Below are 26,961 nucleotides of genomic sequence, written 5' to 3'. Positions count from 1 at the left end.
AGAGGATAAAGTTGTATTTATGTCATAAGACTGAAAGGTGTTGGCAAAATTTTGGAAAATTGTCACAGTTTTTATTTGTGTGTAGTTGGACACTTTTCAACGTTATACACCACTGGTGTAACATATCACACAATCTTCTTGACTCACTACTGGGTATCCAAAAACATATTACATCTTGTTGGCCAAAACAGAAAATCAATATTATTTGTATATTATCCAATAAAGTACAACCCTCAAAAAATATTCCATTATAGTCATGTTGAGAACTGCACGCTGCAGAAAGAGCATTGAGATGTGTAGTAAGAAGATCACTGCAAGGCAGATCTAACAGTACCCTTGAAAGTCTGAGTAACTCTAATCAAAATTTTCAGTAGAATAGTACATTAACTGAACATGAAGCAGCTCTATGACAATTACTTTAGTAATAAATAAATGAGTATCTGTTATTATCCATATTGAGATCCATATCAGAGATGAAGTATTAGCAATGTAAAACATGGGTAGAAGATTAAAGTGGTAGTGTCACTGGTGAAAAAATAACCTTGGCAATTGTTTTAAGGAACTTAAGGAAGGCACAGGAGTCATGAATCACATATCATAGTTTTTTTTCATGTCACAGGGAGGACTCTAAAAATGAATTGTTTTCATTATGTAAACCACAGTACCTTTCGCTCTCTCACCACCAAGGTCATCCATCCTGCAGAAGGCACAGACAACAGAAGAGTATCAGAATCTTTACAGAGTGTTTCCTGAGAGATGTCCACAGCATTATTATCTGTGCAAGGAGTTTTACCTCCCCACAAGAGTACTTATGTTCATGCACTACAAAATGATAGGTGCCATTACACAGTGAGGATTATCTTTTCCATTTTTTGTATGGCTGGTGCAAGAAGCACCATGGTTTCAATCTTGAAACCTGTTGATTTGTCACTTGCATACATGAGAAAAGAGGACAGTTTCTGCGACTTTGGATCAGTACTGTGGCAGACCACACAATTTCCTACCTTTGGAATACAATAAACCAGTCAAGGATATGTCATTTCAACAGGCTGAGACCATAGCCCACACTTCTTGTTATTCACTTTTAATATGGCCAGGTCAACTGATTTGTTTCTTTGTGTGTCTTCCCACACACCATATTTTAGTGTTTGCGGGATATGTAAAGCTGAAAAGTATGAAAGTTTCCCTGGAAGTATTCAACCATTACATCAAATAAAAAAACAAGAAGTAACCAACACACTGATTTAATGTCCTGCAAAGGAATGGAGATCTTACACAAACATCCAATGGTGTTTTATAAATAATGACCACCAATTGCATGATGTTACAATTAAAAGCAATTAAAAAATGTGAAATGTAGTTTTCCCATTAATTAAAATTATTTTTTTCTATTTCTTCCTATATGCGATGTTTACTGACTTCTCACATGTAAGAGTTATTCTTCTCACACAATGAATTAGTCCATATACCAGAAGAACATTCATAGTTCTTGTTTCCTGATCAGTTATTCCCAACAAAATGATGTACAGTAGCTGTTCTATAACATTTTATAGGAACCCTTTTTTATATAATTTCTAACATGTACATTTCTCCAGTAGTACTTTAAGTGTCTTTGATTTAACAGGAAACTTATTGCTCCTCACATGTTTTGCAAAGTTTACATACTCAGCATATTAAGTACAGTGAGATGGATAAGCAGGCAACAAATCCAAGAATACAACACATTTTAAGATACAATTCAGGAGACAAAGCACACAGGCAATACAATACATGAAAGACCAAACAGCAAAAGAAGTGTAAGAAAGGGGAGAAAGAACTTCTTGTGTTGCATACAGTCTTTCATACAAAATGTGTAGCAAGAGTTGGCGAGAATTGCAGTAAATTATAATGCTGTTTTTAAGAATACAAAGCACTTATATATCACTTAAATGTTGTAGTAAATTTGTGAACTTTTAAACACTTTCTCATGATATTACTCTATTGTTCTCACCTTCATCTCAACCTCAAGAACCATATTAATAATCCCAGCAGATGAATGAGCAAAAGTGAAGCCTTCCTGAAGCCTCATTCTGCAACACAGTAACAAAGGTGTCATGAACTAAAGGTTAAATTACTTTACTTATGTGCATAAAGGAATGCTAGCACAGTACAAAATAAACACAAATAAGCTTAAAGAAATCTAAAGTTTTGATTGTGAGATTAAGTGAATCTTGGCACTCAAAAATTAAACATGTTAATGAATTGGTGTATTTCTCCCCATAATTTACTTACAGACAACCTTACAAAAATTGAAACTGCTGAAGTTACAAATATAGGCAAAACTGCTATTACAGTTTTATAGTAAGAAGTTCATTCAACTAATTATTGTGGGTAATTTACAAAGAGTAGCAGCAAGTATTACAAAAAGTATGGGAGGACACAATTATAAAAGCTGAACACTACTTGGCTTGATGTGTTATTTATACATCACAGATGGGTGCGGCAAGCTAATCAACATGACATGTAACCTTAAACTGTGCACAGGACGACAAAAATTGTCTCTGTACAGGAATCAGTCCATCATCCAAATGGAGTTGCTAAAAAAACACAATACATGCAGCTACAGGGGCTGGACAAAAATATGGAAACACAGTGAGAAATTTATGCTTGAATATAAAATGCAGGTGACTGTCAAGCCTGCAGGTTGCATTGTAATATTTAACCAAGAATGGCACCTGCACAATGCATGGCAAGTGTTAGTCACGGTCAGCACAGTGTTCTGTGTAGTTGTGAGTGCATTATGTTGAAGGTAAGTGAATGTGGGCAAAATGTTGGTGCCCTTTATGGTGGGTACTTCCATAACTGAGGGAACCAAAGAGATCTGTGTTTCAAGAGGTACCATATCGAAGATTCACTAAGTCACCATTTTTATGGTTTGTAGGTTTGATATGGACTGAGATACTGATTTGGCCATCCTCGAGGTGGAGGTCAACAGTGGAAGGTTGAGGAGGACCAGGTGAACCAAGGGGGTGGGGGGGGGGGGGGGCGTGGCGTGTTGAGGTTGTGAAGGAATGTTTATAGGGTGCCCTCACCATCAGTCCAGATCACAAAGATGTCATCAGTGAATCCGAACCACGCAACATTCGCTAAGTCACAATGTATATGAAATTTTGTGGTGAGTGATCATGACAGACTATCACTGAAGAGGACTGTGATAAAAAATAAGACGACAACAGCAGAAAAAGTCACTGCAGAACTGAATGTCACACTTTTGAACTCTGTCAGCACCAAAGCAACATGAAGGGAACTCCATAAGCAGGGAATTGTGGAGAGAGCTGAAATTCCAAAACAGCTTTAGTGATGCAAATCCCCATAACAGAAAAGCGTGGTGCTGAAGCCATTACACTTGGACTATGGTGCAATGGAAGAAAGTCATTTTGTTGGATGAGTCATGTTGCACTCTGTTTACAGCTTCTGGCCGATTTTACAACCCTAGAGTGAAACACAGTGCAGGTTCAGTGATGATTTGGGCAGCAATACCATGGTATTCCCTGGTCTCCATGGTTACTCTGCAAGGTTGCATTACTTCCATGGATTTTGGCTGGTTAGGTCCATCTCATGTTACAATGTTTATTCACCAATGGTGATGCTGTGTTAGGGCCCCAGTTCACACAGCTTGCATTGTCCAGGACTGGTTCTGTGAGCACGACGATGTATTGCTGCATCTCCCCTGGCCACCACAGTCTCCAGATTATTATGTCTTTGTGGTCTATATTGGACAGAAGGGTGCATGATTGCTATCTACCTCCATCATTGTTACTTGCACTTGCCACTATTTTGTAGGACGAATGGTATAAGACTCTCTTGAAAACCATACAGGGCATGTATTTGTCCATTCAGAGATGACTGGAAGCTGTTTTGAATGTAAATGTGTCTCCTACACCATATTAGGCAAGGTAAAGCATTGTGTTTTTGATGTTTCCATATTTTTGTCCACTCCTTGTATGATGGTTATTTTAAGGTTTGAAGCTGGACTAACAAACTTAAAATTTCAAAGTTTATCATTCAATTATCTTAATTGGTAGTAATGATGATTTAATGCAAACAAACCCACAGGAAATGGGGAGCCTTCACAAAGTGATGCTAGATAGGACAACCCAAAAAGTAAAAACAAATCCTTATGGGCATTTGGGGTCAACAACTCATATCTTTGTCAGAGATGCTTTATAGTACTTATTTTCTGAAAGATGGAATATGAATATCTGCTAAGCCACTGCAGACGTTCTCTGCATTAGTTAGCAGAATTTCTTTTTGCTTCACTTGCTCAACTACTACAGGGATTGTAGTGGACTTTGTGAATGCCTGACAAACAGGATTTACTTTAATGTGTAGTGGTGACAGTCATATTTGGTGGAGGTGATTGGGGACTATACAATTAGTTTTGCTCAATGTAAAAATGAAGATATTAATATAATAGAGGGAAACATTCCACGTGGGAAAAATATATCTAAAAACAAAGATGATGTGACTTACCAAACAAAAGCGCTGGCAGGTCGATAGACACACAAACACAAACATACACACAAAATTCAAGCTTTCGCAACAAACTGTTGCCTCATCAGGAAAGAGGGAAGGAGAGGGAAAGACTAAAGGGTGTGGGTTTTAAGGGAGAGGGTAAGGAGTCATTCCAATCCCGGGAGCGGAAAGACTTACCTTAGGGGGAAAAAAGGATGGGTATACACTCGCAAACACACACATATCCATCCACACATATACAGACACAAGCAGACATCTTTAAATATGTCTGCTTGTGTCTGTATATGTGTGGATGGATATGTGTGTGTGTGCGCGAGTGTATACCCGTCCTTTTTTCCCCCTAAGGTAAGTCTTTTCGCTCCCGGGATTGGAATGACTCCTTACCCTCTCCCTTAAAACCCCCATCCTTTCGTCTTTCCCTCTCCTTCCCTCTTTCCTGATGAGGCAACAGTTTGTTGCGAAAGCTTGAATTTTGTGTGCATGTTTGTGTTTGTTTGTGTGTCTATCGACCTGCCAGCGCTTTCGTTTGGTAAGTCACATCATCTTTGTTTTTAGATATAAAAATGAAGTCAGATATTTATGAAAACTCTGTACACAACAGTATGCTACTCACACTCTGCAACACTTTGAAATTGACTCTTTGTTGTTGTTGCTATCCTTTTCAGTCCAAATACTAGTTGCTGCAACTCTCCAATCTGCTCTATCCTGTGCAAGCTCTTCCATTCCTATGTAATTACTGCAAGCCTTGATCTTCTTCTGTAACTTTTACTCCTCACATTTCCTTCCAGTACCACACTATTTTCTGATGTATAAGGATGAGTCCTATCATCTGATCCCTCCTTTTAGTCACGTTGTGCCATAAATTTATCCCTCCCCAACCCTCCTGATTCAGTACCCCATCACTAGTTATCCTATTTACCCATTTAATTTTTGATGTAGCACCATGCTTGAAAACTTATATTGTCTTCCCATTTCTACTGTTTGTCAGCCAAGTTTCATTTATGTATAAGGTTACACTTCAGATCAAGGCTTTCAGAAATCGGTTTCTGACACTTAAATTTCTAATACATGTTTCATTTGCAGAAATGCTTTTCTTGCTGTCAACAGTCTGCATTTTATGTCCACTCATATTTAAATATTATCAATTAGTTGGGTGCCCAAATAGCAAAACTTGTCTACTAATTTTAGTGTCTCATTTCCTAATTTAATTCTCTCAGCATCACCTGATCTAATTCGATTTAATTCCATTACCCTTGTTTTACTTTTGTTGATGTTCTTCTTATAGCCTCTTTTCAAGACACTACCTGTTCCACTCAACTGCACTTCTAAGTCCTTTTACAGTGTCATCGGCGAACATCACAGATTTTATTCCTTCTTTCTGAACTTCCAATGCTTTCTCAAATTGCTTGTGGTTTCCTTTACTGTTTGCTCTATGTAATGATTGGATAACATGAGGGATATGCTGCAACTCTGTCTCACCCCCTTCTCAACTACTGTCTTCTTTTCATGTCCTTTGACTCTGGTTTCTGTACAGCTTGTAGTTAATATTTCCCTGCTCGTATTTTATTCCCACTACCTTCAGAATTTTGAAGTGTATTCCTGTCAAAATCGCAAAAGGCTTACTCCAAACTGAAAAATGCTATAAATTTATGTTTGTCTTCCTTTAGTCTATCTTTTAAAATCGGTTGTTGCCTCATACATTTCTTTATTTCTCCAGTAACCGAACTGATCTTTCCCAGATACACTTCTACAGGTTTTCCCATTCTTCTGTGAATAATTTGTGCTAATATTTTGCAACCATAATTTCTTAAACAATTTGATAACATTCACACCTGTTAATTCCTGTCTTCTTTGGAATTCCGATTATTACATATTTCTTGATGTCCGATCATATTACGCCTTGGCGGAATTGTTTTATCATAACAGGTTCTCCCAAGGATCCCAATGATCCTGAGGGAATGTCTTCAATGCTAGATGTTTTGTTTCAACTTGGGGGTTTCAGTTGTCCATCAAACTGTTCTTGTAGTATCTAATCTCTCATCTCATCTTCATGTAAGTCCACTTCCCTTTCCATAGCATTATCTTCGCATGGTTTTTTTTTATATATATATAAAAAATCAGCCCTTCTCTTTATTCCTTCAAAGTTTCATCCTTCTAATCTTCACTTACTATTGGCTTACCATCTGAGCATTTGATATTCATACAGTTGCTTCTCTCTTCTCCACAGATTTCTTTCATTCTCCTATATGTGACACCTATTTGTCACAGAGCCATGCATGCTTTCATAATTAATAACAGATATTTTTTCAAGAGCTGATCATGACTAGTTTATATGCAAGGAATATTTTTGTTAATAAAGGAAGAAGTAAGGTAACAACCCACCATGCAATTTAGCCATTGAGTCAGCTATGGTCACAGAAACAAGACTGAGAATGTTGCAGAGCTTTTGGAGAAATCCTCCTTCTGAACTGCTAGAGTACAAATACACACACATATAAATGTGCATGGCTACATCGTTCTTGCACTGCAGCTCAACGGGGATGAGGGGCTGTGTCAGGTGGAGTGGATAAGGGGCTGTGTTGGGTGGAGTGGACGAAGGGAGTAAGGAAGACAGGGGCTGGAAAGAGGTTTGGAGAGGGACGGGTAATGGCTGTAAGGGAGAGGCATTAAGCTCATTAGGCCTTATCTTTTTACCTACATGATCCTCTGCTGCCAGTACTATTTCATTTCTTTAAGCTCCGTACTTATATCATATTCCTTTCGCATTTCAGTCAATAGTTGCCTAATGCTCCCTTTGAAACTCTCAAAAACTGCTGATTCTTTCAATTTATACAGGTCCCAACTCCATTACTTCCTACCTTCTTGGAATTTCAGTATTAAGCTGCAGTTCATAATGAATAAATTATAATCAGAATCCACATCCACAACTGCAACTGCAAATGTTCTTCAGTTTAAAACCTGATTTCAGAAGCTCTGTTCTGCTGTTGTAAAATCTACCTGAAACCCACCAGTGTCTCCAGGTCCCTTCAACATAGATCTGTTATCAGTATAATAATGCCTCTGTCCATACAGCATATACCAATACACCATATTTTAGAGAAAATCTGGTGGATTTGATAGACTTCTGATCCCACTGAATATCCTTAGAATAAATTACAGTACTGGTTACAGGTAAAATTAATTCAGTCAAAAATCTGGTGACACTACCCACCATGCTTCAAGAAGAACAGGCACAAATTCTATCTTCAGTCCTACAAATTACATCTTCAGTGTAACATAACTTAGCAGAAAGCTTTCCTTGAAGTTTGAATACCTGAAGATTCAACAGGAGGAAAAATCAAACAATGGGAAGTCCAGAATGGAGTAACTACTCACCATATAGAGGAGACATTGAGTTGCAGACAGGCACAATGAAAAGACTGCTATACATTTTAGCTTTAGGCCAAAAAGCCTACTTCTAAAGTAGAAAACACGCACATATTCATACAATAAGAACTCATACACCCATGATCACTGTCCCTGGCCACTGTGGACGGTCTGAGACATAACTGCGCCTCATTTGAGCAGCAATCTGGCAGTTGGGGTAAGGAGGCAGTGTTGGGAGGGGAGGTGGGAATAGCAGGGTGGGGTTGAGGAAGGTGTAATGGTGCTTGGGTGTGTGTGCAGAGACATAGTGGGAACAGGTTAGAGCAGCTAGGTGCAGTCAGGAGGTTTGGAGGGGGGGGGGGGGGGGGAGGTGTTGAGGGAGATGTAGAGAAGTATAAAAAGGGAAAAGGAATATTGAGTGTATTGGTGCAATAGAAGGCTGTGTTTTGCTGGAGTGGGCGCAGGGAAGGGGATATGTAAGTGCAGGACAGGGACTAGTGACAATTGAGGTCACAGAGGGTTAGTAGAACGTTGAATATATTGCAAGGAGAGTTCCCACCTGTGGAATTAAGAAAAGCTGGTTTGGTACAAAGGATCCTGATGCCCCAGGCTCTCAAGCAGTCATTCAAGTGAAGCACAGTGTGTTGGACAGGATGTTCAGCAACTGGGTGGTCCAGCTATCTCTGGGCCACAGTTTGTCATGCGTACAGACAGCTTGTTGATTGTCATGCCCACGCCAAAAGCAGCATGGTGGTTGCACTTAGTTTGTAAATAGCATTATTGCTTTCCGAGTGAGCCCTGCATTTGATGGGATAGGTGATTCCTGTGACCTGAATGGAGTATGGAGTGGTGGGAGGATGTAAGGGACAGGTCTTGCATCTGTTTCTATTGCAGGGATACTAGCCATGGGGCAAGAGGTTTGGAGCAGGGATGGAGTAGGGATGGACGAGGATGCTATATAGTTATGGTGGGTGGCAGAATACCACTGTGGGAGGGGTGGGAAGGATAATGGGTAGGATATTCCTCATTTCAGGACATGACGAGAGGTTGTCAAAACTCTAGTGGAGTATGTGATTCAATTGCTCCAATCGTGGGTCGTACTCAGTCACGAGGGGAGTTCTCAGTTGTGGCCGGATGGTGGATACGTGGGAGGTGGAATGTGACTGGGAGATCTGTTTCTATACAAGGTTGGATGAATAATTTCATCTGTGAAGGCCTTGGTGAGACTGTGGGTGTATTTGGAGAGGCATTGTTCTGACGGCAGATGCGACGAGCATGGGTGCCTAGGCTGTATGAAACGGTCTTCTTGGTATGGAATGTGTGGCAGTTGTCGAAATGGAGGTATTGCTGGTGATTGGTAGGTATTGCATTCTTTTACTCAGTGTCTGTCATTTTTTCTCTACTTTCCTGTGTTTCATTTTTCACCTTCCAAACCACACACGCTCTGACTTCTGAGCCACACTGTATCAACAATCTCGTCCATGCACAACACACAGCTATGTGACCATGCAGATTCTTGGTGTTGCATCTCATGTCCGACATTCTTCCTGCCAATATGGTTTATTCTAGACCTTCACACTGATCACACTTCCTCTCTCACTAGCACATATTTTCATGTGTATTTTCCTTACTTTTCTGTGCCACACAAACGTTTTTAACCTTGACCTTACCAACACCCCCTACCCTCTTCCTCTCCTCTTATTCCAACACCCTTATATTAACCTCACCAAATCCAATTTACACCTGCTGTCTCCTCTCTTCAGACACATCTAGCCATTGATCTGCATCTCATCACTATCGTCTTTTTATTTATTTTTCTCTTTGCTATCATTGTGTTTTTACATTTTTTAGTTCACTTTTGCCTTTCACCATTGGTCCTACTCCCTCAGGTTTCACCTTTTCCCCCATACTTCATCTGTTCTGTCCTTTTTGAGAGTTTTTGCCAGATAATTTTACATATATTTATGAGTTTCTTGTCCACATATTTTTAAGCATTTCTTATCCTCAACTATGCATTCTTGCTCCTTTCATCTGCACCAATACAGAACAGTTTCCTTACCCAAACTAGTACCCAATCCCACATACTGTTCCTGTGTTGTGTACCTAGCTCATGGAACCCCCAAAATGGCCTGACCATCAAATTGTCAATTTCTGGTTACAACCCCTCCTTCCACAATAACCTTCACCTGTTCAGATTCTGTCAGTCCTGACCTCACCTACCAAGCCGTCAAAATCATGTAAATCAATCCCAAATCTCCTTGCACTACCTCCTACCCATCCGTAAAATTCTCCTGCTCTGCAATACCAAATTTCTGCATCTCATCTCTAACGCTGAAACTCTTGCCCTTGAGGAACTAATGCAGCACACACTCATTGCCGCCCAAAGAAACTCTCCAACCCGTTCACTTCCCACTCCCACCTTGGACTACCTCTACAGGAGCCTCAAAACCTCACCTGCATTCCCTCATGGCCAATAAATCCTGCCTCACAGGCCTATTACATTTACCACACCTTGAGAAATTCCCTCCCACCACCACACAGACGACTTTAACAGACCACAAATACATTCATGAATGTATCCTCAAAAAGCCTTAGTCCCACAGAAGTATCAGCCATTTCCAAAGGCCTTACATTTTTCCTCAATCCCAAATTCAGTCATGCTGGACATGTTACTAAAGACCTCTATTTCTCCTGGTCCCTACACTTGAGACAATTTTTCCCCACAAGCCTACTGATCAGACTCAACCAAAAACCAACATTGAACCCTGTGTGACTGAGTTCAAACCTCCATCCAACCATGACCCACCCTGGTAACATTCCAGAATTTTTTAACCTCAAATCTTGTCTCACCATCATTCCCCAAATCCCTCAATTTGTAAACCAATATTACATCCACAGAAGGAACCACAATCCACCACCTAAAAATTGATCCCAACCTTCTAATCCTACTAGCCGACAAACGCTCCACCACTGTGGTTTTCAACCACAGGGGTCACACGGTGGAGGGATTCTGCTAGCTGTCAGATTCATCAACCTACAAACCCAGCCACAGTGACACCATTCCTGAAATCCAGCAGTATCTCCAGTCCTTCCTCAAATGCTTAGGCCTCATCACAGAACCTCTCCATTGAGTCTCTCTCTCTCTCTCTCTCTCTCTCTCTCTCTCTCTCTCTCTCTCTCTCTCTCCCCCTTACCCCTACCACTCCCCACACACCTACCTTCCATATGCTACCTAGAGCCCATAAACCCAACTCAACCACCTAGGATGCCACATTGCAGCCAGTTACTGTGCCCCCACAGACAGTATATCTACTCTTGTAGACGAACACCTTCAGCCTATTACTAGTAGCCTACCCTCCTACATACCACATGATGCCCTGCTTGTCATTGTTGATGGCACCTCCCTGTATATTAACATCCCCAATACCCATGGTCTTGCCACTTCTGAACACTACCTTTCCCAATGCCAACTGACTCTAATCCTACAATTTCCCTTGTGGTCACTATGACCAACTACACTCCTGGAAATTGAAATAAGAACACCGTGAATTCATTGTCCCAGGAAGGGGAAACTTTATTGACACATTCCTGGGGTCAGATACATCACATGATCACACTGACAGAACCACAGGCACATAGACACAGGCAACAGAGCATGCACAATGTCGGCACTAGTACAGTGTATATCCACCTTTCGCAGCAATGCAGGCTGCTATTCTCCCATGGAGACGATCGTAGAGATGCTGGATGTAGTCCTGTGGAACGGCTTGCCATGCCATTTCCACCTGGCGCCTCAGTTGGACCAGCGTTCGTGCTGGACGTGCAGACCGCGTGAGACGACGCTTCATCCAGTCCCAAACATGCTCAATGAGGGACAGATCCGGAGATCTTGCTGGCCAGGGTAGTTGACTTACACCTTCTAGAGCATGTTGGGTGGCACGGGATACATGCGGACGTGCATTGTCCTGTTGGAACAGCAAGGTCCCTTGCCGGTCTAGGAATGGTAGAACGATGGGTTCGATGACGGTTTGGATGTACCGTGCACTATTCAGTGTCCCCTCAATGATCACCAGTGGTGTACGGCCAGTGTAGGAGATCGCTCCCCACACCATGATGCCGGGTGTTGGCCCTGTGTGGTTGGTTGGTTTGGGGGATGAAAGGGACCAGACTGCTACGGTCATCGGTCCCTTAGTCCAAGTACTAAAAAAACACCCACAGAGAATAAAAAACTTGTAACAGAATAGAGCACAGACGACACAGAACAAGAGAAACTGAGACAAAGACCAGACAAAACGAACTAAAAGCACACAGAGTGTGACGGTGGTTGGCCGACCAGAGAAATAAAAAAGGAAAAACCAACCACTTGAAACACATTAAAAAGTCAGTTTAAAACCGGAGGCCAAAGGCCAGAATCAACACAAAACAATAAGATAAAATAGAAACACTCAGATTAAATGATAAAAGCCCCCTGCCCGAATAAAACTTAAAACTAAGTCAGCCATAGCCGAGTCATCTGTTAAAAGGGCAGGGAGCGTGTCAGGCAGTGCGAACGACTGCCTGAGCACAGCTAAAAGTGGACAGTCCAATAAAATGTGGACCGCCGTCAAAATGGAGCCGCAGCGACATAAAGGTGGGTCCTCTCGTCGCAATAAGTGTCCGTGTGTCAGCCACGTGTGCCCAATGCGCAGCCGGCAGAGGACAACAGACTCCTTGCGAGAGACCCGCAAGGAGGAGCGCCACACACCGGTAGCCCCCTTGATGGCCCGAAGTTTGTTGGGCATGGGCAGGGCGCGCCATTCAGTGTCCCAAAGGTCCAGAATTTTGCGGCGCAGGAACGCTCGCAAATCTGTCTCCGGGAGGCCAACGTCCAGAGATGGGGCACTAATCGCCTCTTTCGCCAGCCGGTCAACATTTTCGTTGCCGGGGATCCCAACATGGCCTGGGGTCCACACGAAGACCGCGGAGCGGCCGCAACGCGCAAGAGTATGCAGGGACTCATGGATAGCCATCACCAGACGGGAACGAGGAAAACACTGGTCGAGAGCTCGTAAACTGCTCAGGGAATCGCTACAGATAACGAAGGACTCACCTGAGCAGGAGCGGATATACTCTAGGGCACGAAAGATGGCGACCAGCTCAGCAGTGTAAACGCTGCAGCCATCCGGCAAGGAACGTTGTTTGGAATGGTCCCCTAGAGTTAGCGCATACCCAACACGACCAGCAACCATCGAACCGTCGGTGTAAACAATTCCAGAGCCCTCATACGTGGCCAGGATGGAAGAAAAGCGGCGGCGGAAGGCCTCTGGAGGGACCGAGTCCTTCGAGCCCTGTGCCAAGTCGAGCCGAAGGCAAGGGCGAGGACAACACCATGGGGGTGTACGCAAAGTGGCCCGGAAAGGAGGTGGAACAGGGAAAAATCCAAGCCCGGAGAGAAGCTCCTTAACGCGTATGGCGATCGGACAACCCGACCGGGGCCGGCGCTCTGGCAGATGGACGACCGATCGCGGGAACAGGAGACGATAGTTAGGATGCCCGGGCGAGCTTAGAACATGGGCAGTATAAGCGGCCAGCAAACGTTGGCGTCGGAACCGCAGTGGAGGTACACCTGCCTCCACTATTACGCTGTCCACAGGGCTGGTGCGGAAAGCACCAGTGGCAAGGCGTATCCCGCTGTGGAGAATTGGGTCCAGCACCTGCAACGCAGACGGGGATGCTGAGCCATAGGCCAGGCACCCATAATCCAGGCGGGACTGGATTAACGCCTGGTAGAGCCGTAACAGGGTAGAGCGGTCGGCGCCCCAGCGGGTGTGGCTCAAACATCGCAGTGCATTGAGATGCCGCCAACACGCCTGTTTGAGCCGCCGGATATGAGGCAGCCAAGTCAACCGGGCATCGAAAACCACCCCCAAAAACCTGTGGGTCCCCACCACAGCAAGCAGTTCGTCGGCAAGATAAAGCCGCGGCTCAGGATGGACTGTTCGGCGCCGGCAGAAATGCATAACGCGGGTCTTGGCTGCCGAAAACTGAAACCCATGCGCTACAGCCCAAGACTGCGCCTTGCGGATAGCGCCCTGTAGCTGACGTTCAACAGCTGCAATGCCAGTAGAGCTGTAGTAAAGGCAAAAGTTGTCAGCATACAGGGAAGCGGAGACAGAATTTCCCACGGCCGCAGCAAGCCCGTTAATGGCTATTAAAAACAGACAGACACTTAAAACAGAACCCTGTGGCACACCGTTCTCCTGGACGTGGGAGGGACTAACCGAGGCCGCGACTTGCACGCGGAAGGTACGACACGACAGAAAATTGCGGATAAAAATCGGCAGAGGACCCCGAAGACCCCATCCATGAAGCGTAGAAAGGATGTGATGACGCCATGTCGTATCGTACGCCTTCCGCATGTCGAAAAAGACAGCGACCAGGTGCTGACGGCGGGCAAAGGCAGTACGGATGGCCGACTCCAGGCTCACCAGATTGTCGGTGGCGGAGCGGCCTTTACGGAACCCACCCTGGGACAGAGCCAGAAGGCCCCGAGACTCCAGTACCCAATTCAAGCGCCGGCTCACCATCCGTTCAAGCAACTTGCAAAGAACGTTGGTGAGGCTAATGGGACGGTAGCTGTCCACCTCCAGAGGGTTCTTACCAGGTTTCAAAACGGGGATGACAGTGCCTTCCCGCCATTGCGACGGAAACTCCCCCTCGACCCAAAGACGGTTGTAAAGAGCGAGAAGGCGCCGCTGGCAGTCCACTGAAAGGTGTTTCAGCATCTGACAGTGGATGCCATCTGGCCCAGGAGCGGTATCAGGGCAAGCAGCGAGGGCACTGCGAAATTCCCACTCACTAAATGGAGCATTGTAAGATTCTGGGTGGTTGGTGCGAAACGAAAGGCTCCGACGTTCCATCCACCCTTTAATGGAGCGGAAGGCCTGGGGGTAATTCGCAGAAGCGGAACTCATAGCAAAATGCTCTGCTAAGCGATTTGCAATGACGTCGGAGTCAGTACAAACTGCTCCATTCAGTGAGAGCGCAGGGACGCTGACAGGTGGCCGATAGCCGTAGACGCGTCGAATCTTGGCCCAGACCTGCGATGGAGTGACATGGAGGCCAATGGTGGATGCATACCGCTCCCAGCACTCCTTCTTGCCTTGGCGGATAAGGAGGCGGGCCCGCGCACGCAGCCGTTTGAAGGCGATAAGGTGGTCGATGGAGGGATGTCGCTTGTGACGCTGGAGCGCCCGCCGGCGATCTTTAATCGCTTCAGCGATCTCAGGCGACCACCAAGGCACAGTCCGCCGCCGAGGGGACCCACAGGAACGGGGAATGGCTGATTCGGCGGCAGTAACGATGCCGGTGGTGACCGATTGAACCACCGCATCAATGTCATCAGTAGAGAGAGGCGCAAAAGCGGCAGTGGAGGAGAACAAGTCCCAGTCAGCCTTATTCATAGCCCATCTGCTAGGGCGCCCAGAAGAGTGGCGCTGTGGTAGTGACAAAAAGATCGGAAAGTGGTCACTACCACACAGGTCGTCATGCACACTCCATTGGACAGACGGTAAGAGGCTATGGCTACAGATTGAAAGGTCAATGGCGGAGTAGGTGCCATGCGCCACACTGAAGTGTGTGAAGGCACCATCATTTAACAGCGAGAGATCGAGCTGCGACAATAAATGCTCAACGATGGTGCCTCGACCTGTTGCCACAGACCCACCCCACAGAGTGTTATGGGCGTTGAAGTCGCCCAATAGCAAGAAAGGTGGCGGCAATTGGGCGACAAGTGCAGCCAGGACATGCTGCGAGACATCACCATCCGGTGGAATGTAAAGGCTGCAGACGGTAACAGCCTGTGGCGTCCACACGCGGACAGCGACAGCCTCTAAAGGCGTCTGGAGAGGGACAGACTCGCTGTGCAGTGTGTGAAGGACATATATGCAGACGCCACCAGACACCCTTTCATAAGCTGCTCGGTTCTTATAATAACCCCGATAGCCACGGAGGGCGGGGGTTCGCATTGCTGGAAACCAAGTTTCCTGGAGAGCAATGCAGAAGAAAGGGTGAAGGCTGATAAGTTGGCGGAGCTCAGCTAGATGGTGGAAGAAACCGCTGCAGTTCCACTGGAGGATGGTATTGGCCATGGATGGGAAAGGCGTGAAGGGACTGGGGAGGCAGATTACGTCTCCGGGGTCCCTGCTGCTACTGAATCACCACCTGTACTGCAGCCATCCATTGCGTCCGAGGGACTGGCGAGATCCAGGTCCTCAGCGGATGCCAGAATCTCCACCTCATCTTCGGACGCAGAGGGAGAAGGTTGCGGTGGGACAGGTGCCACCGCAATGTCAGGATTCTTGGAAGCCTTTTTCTTCGACAGTTTTGCGCGCTGTGCCTTTGGTGGTTCTGGCTGGGAGGGCCTCACTGGGTCAGTCTCAGGGACTGAAGACGACCGCGACGCCCTACGACCAGCGACCGGTGGTTTTTTGGAAAGCTTGCGGGTGTCCGCTTTGGCACTGGGCAAAGCCTGGGATGGAAGGGCCCCAAGGGACCCCTTTCGGGCGAGAGGAGCCGAAGAAGGCTCACGCTGCTCCGGCTGTGAAGGGGGAACAGATGTCCCCGGTGGTTGGGGTGGTGTTGCTCCTGAAGTAGATGGAGCAGGAGCAACAGGGACTGAAGTGCCCCCCACAACCAAGGGGGCCGGTAAATTCTTACAGAGCTGAGATCGAACTGTAGGTGACGACACTGTAGAGGTTCGAACAGGTGTTGCAGCAGCAACATAGGTGGACGGCATGGGCACAGGATGTAGCCGCTCAAACTTCCGCCTTGCCTCGGTGTAGGTCAGGCGGTCCAGGGTCTTATATTCCATTATCTTCCTTTCCTTCTGGAAGATCCGACAGTCCAGCGAGCAGGGGGAATGGTGTTCTCCGCAGTTAACACAGATAGGAGGCGGGGCACATGGAGTATCAGGATGCGAAGGACGTCCACAATCCCGACACGTGATGCTGGAAGTACAGCGAGATGACATGTGCCCGAACTTCCAGCATTTAAAACACCGCATCGGAGGAGGGATATATGGCTTCACATCACAACGGTAAACCATCACCTTAACCTTTTCGGGTAATACATCACCCTCAAAGGCCAAGATGAAGGCACCGGTGGCTACCTGATTATCCCTCGGACCCCGATGGACGCGCCGGACGAAGTGAACACCTCGTCGTTCGAGGTTGGCGCGTAATTCATCGTCGGACTGCAGAAGAAGATCCCTGTGGAATATAATACCCTGGACCATGTTGAGACTCGTATGCGGCGTGATGCTAACTGAAACATCCCCCAACTTGTCACAATTGAGCAACCTCCGTGACTGGGCAGAGGATGCCGTTTTGATGAGCACAGAACCAGAGCGCATCTTGGACAAGCCCTCCACCTCCCCGAACTTGTCCTCTAAATGCTCCACAAAAAACTGGGGCTTTGTCGACATAAAAGATTCTCCATCAACCCGCGTACACACGAGGTACCGGGGTGAATATTCTCCACTGCCTGGTATAGCAAGACGTTCCTCCCATGGAGTAGCTAGGGAGGGAAACGATCTCGGGTCAAATTTCTTCCCGTTGAGGTTAGACCTCGATCGCTTAGAGACTGCTGGTGGAGGCCCACCAGCGAGAGACGATGTACCACGCTTCATTGCGGGTCATCCGCCCTGATGCCACCTACTCCGACCAAGGGCCCTCCCCACGGGCGCCACCCAGCCGCAGCAATAGCCACCTGGCAGGACGGCCATTGCCGGGAGTCCTGATGCCCCAAGGAGATGGGCATCTACTCCTTGGCATACGTGGGGAGTTAACGGCGCAGGCATCAGTAGAGCGATCCCTGTGTTGTCAGGGGGCTACAACCAAGAGGGTACATGGCAGCCCCACCACAACGGGCTGGCTACCGTGCTGGATCTTAGGTGCAAAACTGTCAAAGGTCGTCGTCGCAGTTAAAAGAAACACTGCAGAGTGCAGCGTGGTAATCGCCCAAGAGATCGAAAACGAGCAGGACACCATTGCAACGACGAGAAAGCCGGCTAAAGGTCTAATTGCACGACGGATACAGTGCACCATGTAAGGCGCCCTTCCCCAATTGGCTCGCTCTTCGGAATAATTTAGAAAGGTGGAGGTCAAACCCGAGAGGGGACCATCACATAAGGCCGAAACAGTTGAGACTCCTTTTGGTCACCTCTTACGACAGGCAGGAATACCGCGGGCCTATTCTTACCCCCGAACCCGCAGGGGGTGGCCCTGTGTGCCTCGGTCGTATGCAGTCCTGATTGTGGCGCTTACCTGCACGGCGCCAAACACGCATACGACCATCATTGGCACCAAGGCAGAAGCGACTCTCATCGCTGAAGACGACACGTCTCCATTCGTCCCTCCATTCACGCCTGTCGCGACACCACTGGAGGCGGGCTGCACAATGTTGGGGCGTGAGCGGAAGACGGCCTAACGGTGTGCGGGACCGTAGCCCAGCTTCATGGAGACGGTTGTGAATGGTCCTCGCCGATACCCCAGGAGCAACAGTGTCCCTAATTTGCTGGGAAGTGGCGGTGCGGTCCCCTACGGCACTGCGTAGGATCCTACGGTCTTGGCGTGCATCCGTGCGTCGCTGCGGTCCGGTCCCAGGTCGACGGGCACGTGCACCTTCCGCCGACCACTGGCGACAACATCGATGTACTGTGGAGACCTCACGCCCCACGTGTTGAGCAATTCGGCGGTACGTCCACCCGGCCTCCCGCGTGCCCACTATACGCCCTCGCTCAAAGTCCATCAACTGCACATACGGTTCACGTCCACGCTGTCGCGGCATGCTACCAGTGTTAAAGACTGCGATGGAGTTCCGTATGCCACGGCAAACTGGCTGACACTGACGGCGGCGGTGCACAAATGCTGCGCAGCTAGCGCCATTCGACGGCCAACACCGCGGTTCCTGGTGTGTCCGCTGTGCCGTGCGTGTGATCATTGCTTGTACAGCCCTCTCGCAGTGTCCGGAGCAAGTATGGTGGGTCTGACACACCGGTGTCAATGTGTTCTTTTTTCCATTTCCAGGAGTGTATATCCTCATCCACAATAATTTCTCCTTTGAAAGCATCACCTACAAACACATCTATCATACAGCAATGGTCACCCACATACCACCAACATCCTATGCTAACCTATTCATAGGCCATCTACAGGAATCCTTCCTACCCCCCCCCCCTACCCCCCAAGAATATCAAACCCCTCATCTGGTTCAGTATCACTGATGACATCTTTGTGATCTGGACTGATGGTGAGGACACCAGCTGCAACACATTCCATACCAAGAAGTCCCTTCCATAAACACTAGCCAACTGAGGTCATCACATCTGCAGTGACAGCTCTCCAAATATACCAAGCATCACACTGAGGCCTTCACAGACAGAATCTTGAATTTACTCATCCAACCTTGTACACAGAAACAAATCTCCCATTCCTTGTCTCTCCAGTCACCTGCCACATCCCACATACTCACTGTCCAACCACAAATGAACACTCCCCTCGTGACCAAGTACCACCTAGGACTGGAGCAACTGAATCACGTACTCCACTAGGGTTTCAATTACCTCTCATCATGCCCTGAAATTAGGAATATTGTGCCACTATCCTTCCCACACCTCCCACAGTGGTAATCTGCCACCCACCAAGCCTACGCAATATTCTTGTCCATCCCTACTTTATCCCTGCCCTCAACCCCTTGGCTCATGGCTAATATCCCTGCATTAAACGTAGATGCAAGACCTGTCCCATACATCCTCCCACCACCACACTGTGTATTGTATTGAACCAGGGACATAAAATGACGGAGAGACTTCGTCCCGCCGTAGCCCACAGTGGTCCACAACCCCACAACAGACCACAGCAGTCCACCCACCCCACCACCACCCCACACCGAACCCAGGGTTATTGTGTGGTTAGGCCCCCAGTGGAACCCACCCCCTCCCTCCCACCCCTCACCCCCCTGGGAACTTCTCATACCAGATGAGTTTAACCCCAATTGTTTGCGTGGTAGAGTAATTATGGTGTACTCGTACATGGAGACAGTGTTTGCACAGCAATCATCAGCATATTGTAACTGAGGTGGAATAAGGGGAACCAGCCTACATTCGCCGAGGCAGATGGAAAACTGCCTTAAAACCCATCCACAGGCTGGCCAGCACACCAGACCTCGACACAATTCCGACGGGTGGATTTGTTCTGGGGGCCTGCACGCCTTCCCACTCAGGAAGCAACGCATTAGACCGCGCAGCTAGCCAGGCGGGCTCACCACCACATACTCCATTCAGGTTGCAGGAATCACCTATCCCATCAAAGGCAGGGCTACCTGTGAAAGCAATCATGTTATCTACAAACTAAGCTGCAACCACAATGCTACTTTTGGCATGGGTATGACAATCAACAAGCTGTTTGTACGCACGACAAACTGTGGCCAAGAGATAGCTGGACATCCCAGTTGCTGAACATCCTGCCCAACACATTGTGCTTCACTTGAATGACTGCTTCAGAGCCTGGGACATCTGGATCCTTTGTACCAACACCAGCTTTTCTGAATTGCGCAGGCGGAATCTCCCCTTGCAATATATTCTATATTCCTGTAACCCTCCCTGGTCTCAACTGTCACTAGTCCCTGTCCTCCATTTACCTATCACCTTCCCTGCTCCCACTCCAGTAAAACAAAGTCTTCTATTCCACCAGAGTATCAACTAGTTCTTTTACCCTTCTCTATTTCTCTCCCACCACCCCCACCCTCTCCAAACTCTTGACTGCACTTAGCTGCCCTAGCCTGTCCCCACCATATCCTTGCACACTCACCCAAGCAGCACTACACCTTTTCCCACCCCACCGTGTTATTTCCCCCTCCCATTCTCATGCCTCCTCCAATTGCCAGCTTGCAGCTCAAATGAGGCGCAGTTACAACTGTGGCCAGGGACAGTGGTCATGGGTGTGCGAGTGTCTGTGTGTTTCCTTCTTCAGAGGAAGACCTTTTGGCTGAAAGCTAAACTGTATAGCTGTGTTTTCATTGTGCTTGTCTGCAACTCAACATCTCCACTACAAGGTAGGTAGCCATCTACCCATTTCATGTTGTTCATGTTGTTGAAATAGTACAAAAAGATGGGCATACACACTATTAATTACAACGATGGTCTTTCTGGAAGAAACAGCAATACACGTCCAGTGACTTTTGGTCACAGCATGTATATTGAAAAGAAACATAACTTACATGGGCACATACAAAGCAACGAGTGTTTTTATCACAATAAACAAGGACAACAGTGAAAAGTGTTTTGTTTTATGATCAGGAACTAAATTTGGAAAATATATCCTACGGTATTTGTAATCACCATCTGATTTAGTAGTCTACATTCATCACTTAATGTTTGAATCCCATTACACAAGCTTTATTTATCTCATAGAAACTCTCACTTTAAAATGCCAGCTTCACTAGACAAGAAAACTTAAATATTGTGTTTACACAATGGATTAATATTTCAGGAAACGTTGTACACCAGACCATTAATAATGTTAAACACAGTATCCAACTTTCAGCACTTACTTTGTTATAGTTGAAAGAATTCTGGCGATAGCTGGTATCCCAATAGATGAATTAGGTCCAGATTGTGTTGACCAGAGCCAGCGGCGGTGATGTAAGTATCTGGATAAAGTTGTAAGCAGTCCTCCTGCATTAGCACCTGCCATGTTGTAGAGTAATTGCTTTCCTGAAGTTGCAGGTTGTGTTCCATCAGGGAAAACAACAGTGCTGAAATCTGGTGGAACACGTTCATACCTGGAACAAACAAACTACATTAGAATCTTAATTACTTATATATGACATAGTTATTCAATTATTTAAAAATGGATACTTCAATTGTTACATCACATCTTTTATCTGCTAGATACCCAGAGGGGTAATGCATACATCTACCCCCCTGCCCTGCAACAACAAGCAAAGTAGGAATGAAGACAGAGCACACTAATGGACCTGTGACACTCCAATAAGGTTTTCTTTCTTTCTCTTTCTCTGTGATTTATGTTATTGGCTACCAATACCAATTATTTGAGCAAATATGGATCATGGTAATGGAGATTGGAGATGCTTAAGACTGATGTAATGCTGTTAGTTAAAGTTTACTCCACTAGATGATACCTCTCACGAATCAAGATGATGTGCTCTCCACTAATTCCAACATTTTGTTTCACGAGTGCATTTCATGTGTTTAAGTGACAGTTGAATAGAGCACTTTCTGGACTGTTTTCCTTGTGTTTGCTACAATGTAACCTATTGCAATGGCAAGAAGATCTTGTTTTGAAATGTAGCAAGATGGAACAGCTCCACTTGCTATAATACCACTCTTAACACAAATAGTATTTTTTTTTCTTGTCTGCTGAAATGAAAAAACATACATCTTTGTCTGAAAATTGAACAGTTCAAGAGATATCCTTATATTAAATTGTCATACTCTTCAGAAGATTAGAATGTTCAAATGTTAAAATATAATTATTTCAAAAATACCAGTGTTACTGTTCTGTAACCCTGATTTTCCTGTTTCCAGCCGATGCGTAAGTTGCACAATGTGGCGTTGAATGCAATATGTACTTGCCCTCAGTGGTCAAACTTCCCCGAATGGGGGACTCCCAGCCCACAATGCCGTATGCTCATTTCCATTTTTCCTGTTTCCAAATTTGCACACTTTTACTAGTATAACATATTACAATTATAAAATTTGAATTTCCACAAATTTCTTGGCAGACTTAACAAAATGCCTATGATAAAAGAACATACTCAAATTTCCACTTGTGAAAGCAGAACCGGTTATTTGTTATATTTTAAGAATATTTAACCAAATTTTATTTAAAGTAAGGTAGTTCCTTAATGTATATATGTATGACCTATCATTTCTGTATTTCATATTTTTACAGGAAATGTAATAACTTTGCATTTTAACAATTTGCTATAACTCTCCTACCCCCATCTTTAAAAAAGCCACTGTGAGCAATGCTAAAGCTATTTGCCATCAAGCTATAGTCATGTACTGCTAGTACGCTAGTTAGTGCATGCCAAGCTACAGTAGAGCACAGACAAATGTATATATGATTTGTCATGGTCAAGTATTGACTGAGTAAAATTCAGTGAAAGTCAGCCTTATAAAGTCACTTACATAAATTTCCAATTGAGCATTTTCTGAGTATGAACCATGTTGTTCGATCTAGAATCATAGTAGTGTGTGTAGTTTACTGATCTGCCATGTTACAAGTACTGTATAAAAGTTGATCATCTTAATGTGTTGACCATAAAAATAAGTAAATTCAAAGTGAAAATTTACTTTGATAGTGTTATGTAAGGCTATTTACACTTCACTTGAAGTACCTAATAATCATAAACTGGACACTGAATGAAGAAGCAGCTTTAGGAGTCACCCATTCAGTCAGGTCAGTAAACTTACAGTTTGTGGGATTCAGAAATAGAAAGACTCCTTTTAGAAGGTTATAACAATTTTAGTGACAGCTCCAAGGTTTGAGAGACACAAACAGTGAGGAAAAGGAAAGTGACATGCATTCAGGACACCTGACAATGACACAACTACGAATGCCCCAATATACTTTTATGCATGTTATTTCATTCCACCATAGCTTTAGGTTCACTGGTAAGAGCAGTATAAATATGAACAAACTCAGCAGGAATACCTAGGGTATGGAGTTAATATGGCACAACAGATGAAGTAAAAACATTTATTGGAATGATCAATCTTCAGGCAATTCTGCAAAAGCCAGAACAAACTGTAGTCTTCAAAGAGGAAGTTACTTGTTACACCATTCTTCACGAAAATTGTGAATAAAAAGAGGTTTTGTCACCTGAAAAAAGTTCTGCACTTTGCATGCAACACTACATATAAATCCTTAAATGCTATAAGTGGACAACTATTGAAAGTACAATTGATTACAGAACATTTGAGGGGCAATTTAAGATCAATTTATACACCACAAAGGGATATTATTATTGGCACATTTCTGTTGCTCTGGGAAAGTCATCTTGGATGGAAGCAATTTATCCTTTTAAAGTGTACCTGGTTTGGCATCAGTTTTTTTAAAGCTATTCCAGGTTTTATGGAATTTTATTACAATAATTTTGGTAAAGAATGGAAATTATGGCAGTGAAGAGAAAAAAACTTCTCAAATTGATTTGGAGATTACTCACGATTTTCTGAGAAAGGGTTACTGTATTTACCTCGACAACTGGTACACTAATCCTGACAGATTAACGATCAAGAATAATAGTATTGTTAGTACAATACAGCAAGGCAGGAAGGAGTTTCCTAACTTCACAAATAATTAAAAACTGAAGAGAAGAAAATAAGTAATAGTGATGGGCATCCGCAAAATTTAACCAACATGAGGCACGATTCTGAAATGCCATTTTTATATAACTGTCTCAGTGAGCTTGAGAATGTGTCTTGCTCCCGAAAAATAAATTTGGAAATAGGTTTAAAAAACTTAATATATGTCAAACAATTGATACACATCCCACTTTTATTTAAGGTAGATTACTTTGATGCCTAAATGGCAGGCATGTTTCATTAGTATACACTCACTTCACACTTTTATACTTCTAATGTGAATATGAATGCCAACTCTATAATTGAATGAACTGAAATTATATTTTTCTTCAAATTAAATCCAAGCTACACACCAAGTTATTCATAAAACACTATTTTTATTCACATCCAAATAATGGTAGGGTTATATAGAAAATTAAAAATCCAATAACAGAAAAAAATGTCTGAGAAAATCCTGCTAAACAGCAAACAAATTAACTTGCAAAAAATGACATGTTAGTTCTTCCGAAAGATGAGAAACAGGAAACAAACTTTAAAAATGGTTAGGTCAACTGTGATGCCATTTATACCACTTTGCTTACGTAACTGCACATATGGCCATGTTATTGGACTTACTGAATTATTTTCACACTTTTTATTATTTAACCAGTAAACCCACAAGTACTCAAAAAATCGAACTCTCAGGTATAAAACTGCTTCATACATCTGATTATTACCACATTACAAATAAGTCAATATGTTAAATAAGTGATGTGAAGCATGCAAGTGAGGAAATGTTTGATAAGGTTTGAAATTATGTTTAAAGTTTGTTGAAATTGCTAAGCGTTCTCATTATGAAACATTGGATGAATTGGATTGGATAATTTGTACTCCATTTTAAGCAAAAGTTAAATCAATGTTTATGACACCATCTCTCCTAACAACTGTGTGTCATACACTGAGGTACAATCAGTGGTATGTGTGGATACTGTCTACAAATCATGTTGTGAATAGAGTCATTGTTAAAGAAGTAATAAATTGAAATGTCATGTATAATGCTGACATTTTATTGCATGAACAGCAAAAAGTGAGAAACATTTTTCCTTTCATCATTTTGTGTGTCTGCAAGAAAAATTTTTGTACAGGACTGAAATTAAGTGTAAAGTTTTTTGAAAGTTGCTAATTGCTCCCATTTTCAAATATTCGATGAATACAGTCCAGGCATTTGCATGCAGTCAACTACAATACCTCACTACAACCATACAGTTTCTAACCTCTTAATGAATAGATTATGACAGCATTTAAAATTTTTAAATTCGATCAGTAATTACACAAAATATTGAAAACTAAATTTCTGTTGCCCCTGGAAGTTGTCAGATAGACAACCTGCAAATGTCAATGGATTCTACATTTCAGGATAGTTGCCTAGTAATACAGACGCTCACTAGAGTAACTCACATTGAACCTACTGTGTTTTCAAAGATACATTTATCTTTCTTATTTTATTTATTTATTTATTTTAGCTGTTTGGATAAAGTACAACCTAGACAGATGCGAGTAAGCTCTCAAAATCACCCTGAAATCTGGTGGTACAATCAACTTTTAACAGACTGAGATTGAACCAAGTTGATTCTTCTCACCCCAGTTTGACACATTATCAAGCTGCCATGCCAACCGGACTGCAGGATTCATAATTCCATGACTGCAAGTTACAATATGTTGTACCTCACAGAGTATCACAACATTCCTGGAGAAGACATCTTTTCAAACTATAAATTCAACACATTTTCCTCTGTTCTTAACTGATTCATTTCCATCCTTGGATTTATAGATGTACACTCATACTGTAAATTATAGCCATGTTCTTTGTAGCCTAGAACAATAGTTATGCTGTGCAGAACTGAATGCAGACTGAGCAAGTTCCAAATGCTGCCTGCTACACATCTGCCGAGCAACAAGTTACATATATAGCTTTCTCTGTGTTTTTTAGCAGTCTAATTATTAAATTCTGGGGGTTTTTCTTGTTATGATGTGTAATCTTGCAGTTTATAACTTTAAAATGTAAATTCAGACAGTCTGTAGCATAGCTGTTGTTAGATGAAACGAGTCTTTACGGGTCTTCCTCTTCCACAGAAAAGTGGTAAACTACTGATGTAATTATGTTGTGCAGCAAGAGGAGGGGAGTGAGGGGGAGGCGAAGGACATCCTTGTGGGAATTGGGGACAGATGGTGGGGAGAGATGCATCATGTTAGTGATGTGCTGAGAATAGCTGGAATCTGTGCACCAGGTGTTGGGCTGGTCCATTTCTTCAGCTCTTTAAAGCCTGCAAGAAAGAGTACCAGAGAAAAGATCAGGACTCTTTATTTTGGCTCAGTTATCAAAAGTTTTGCATCCACCTTGACTGTGTGACAGTGCCAAGGCCAACACGTAGGAAATGGTACTACATCTGTTCTTTAGTAGAATCACAGATTCTTTATATGCGTTTCTAATATAAAAACTGCATAGCCCCCTCCCAAAATTCCAACAGGGGACAAGTGCCCCCTCTTGCTTTCCCTTGTAGACACCTATGGTAATAGTGAACAGAAAGAAGCAGATGTTACTAAAGTGGAATGGCAGAAAGAGACACCATAATGGCTAGCACACCTAATGACGATGCACTTGTAGAATCATATGTAAAGAATGGCATTGTGCAAAAGATGTACGTTGTTACAGATTACAACAAGACACATCT

General features: G+C 44.2%; 1 protein-coding gene across 1 annotated transcript in view; it reads right to left on the bottom strand.

Annotated features, from left to right (window-relative positions):
- The window catches only part of LOC126249194 (KICSTOR complex protein SZT2-like), a 706,154-nt gene that overhangs the window by 534,030 nt on the left and 145,163 nt on the right, over positions 1 to 26,961 (bottom strand). The window contains exons 16-17 of the mRNA XM_049950848.1: positions 21,472 to 21,702; positions 1,991 to 2,069 (exon numbers count right to left, since the gene is read on the bottom strand). Of these exons, the coding sequence (XP_049806805.1) occupies positions 1,991 to 2,069; positions 21,472 to 21,702 (310 nt within the window). The remainder of the gene's footprint in view (positions 1 to 1,990; positions 2,070 to 21,471; positions 21,703 to 26,961) is intronic.

Source organism: Schistocerca nitens, chromosome 3 (genome assembly GCF_023898315.1).
Source record: "Schistocerca nitens isolate TAMUIC-IGC-003100 chromosome 3, iqSchNite1.1, whole genome shotgun sequence".
Lineage (NCBI taxonomy): Eukaryota > Metazoa > Arthropoda > Insecta > Orthoptera > Acrididae > Schistocerca > Schistocerca nitens.
Note: the sequence above shows the minus strand (reverse complement) of the source record. Positions and strands in the feature narration are given on the sequence as shown.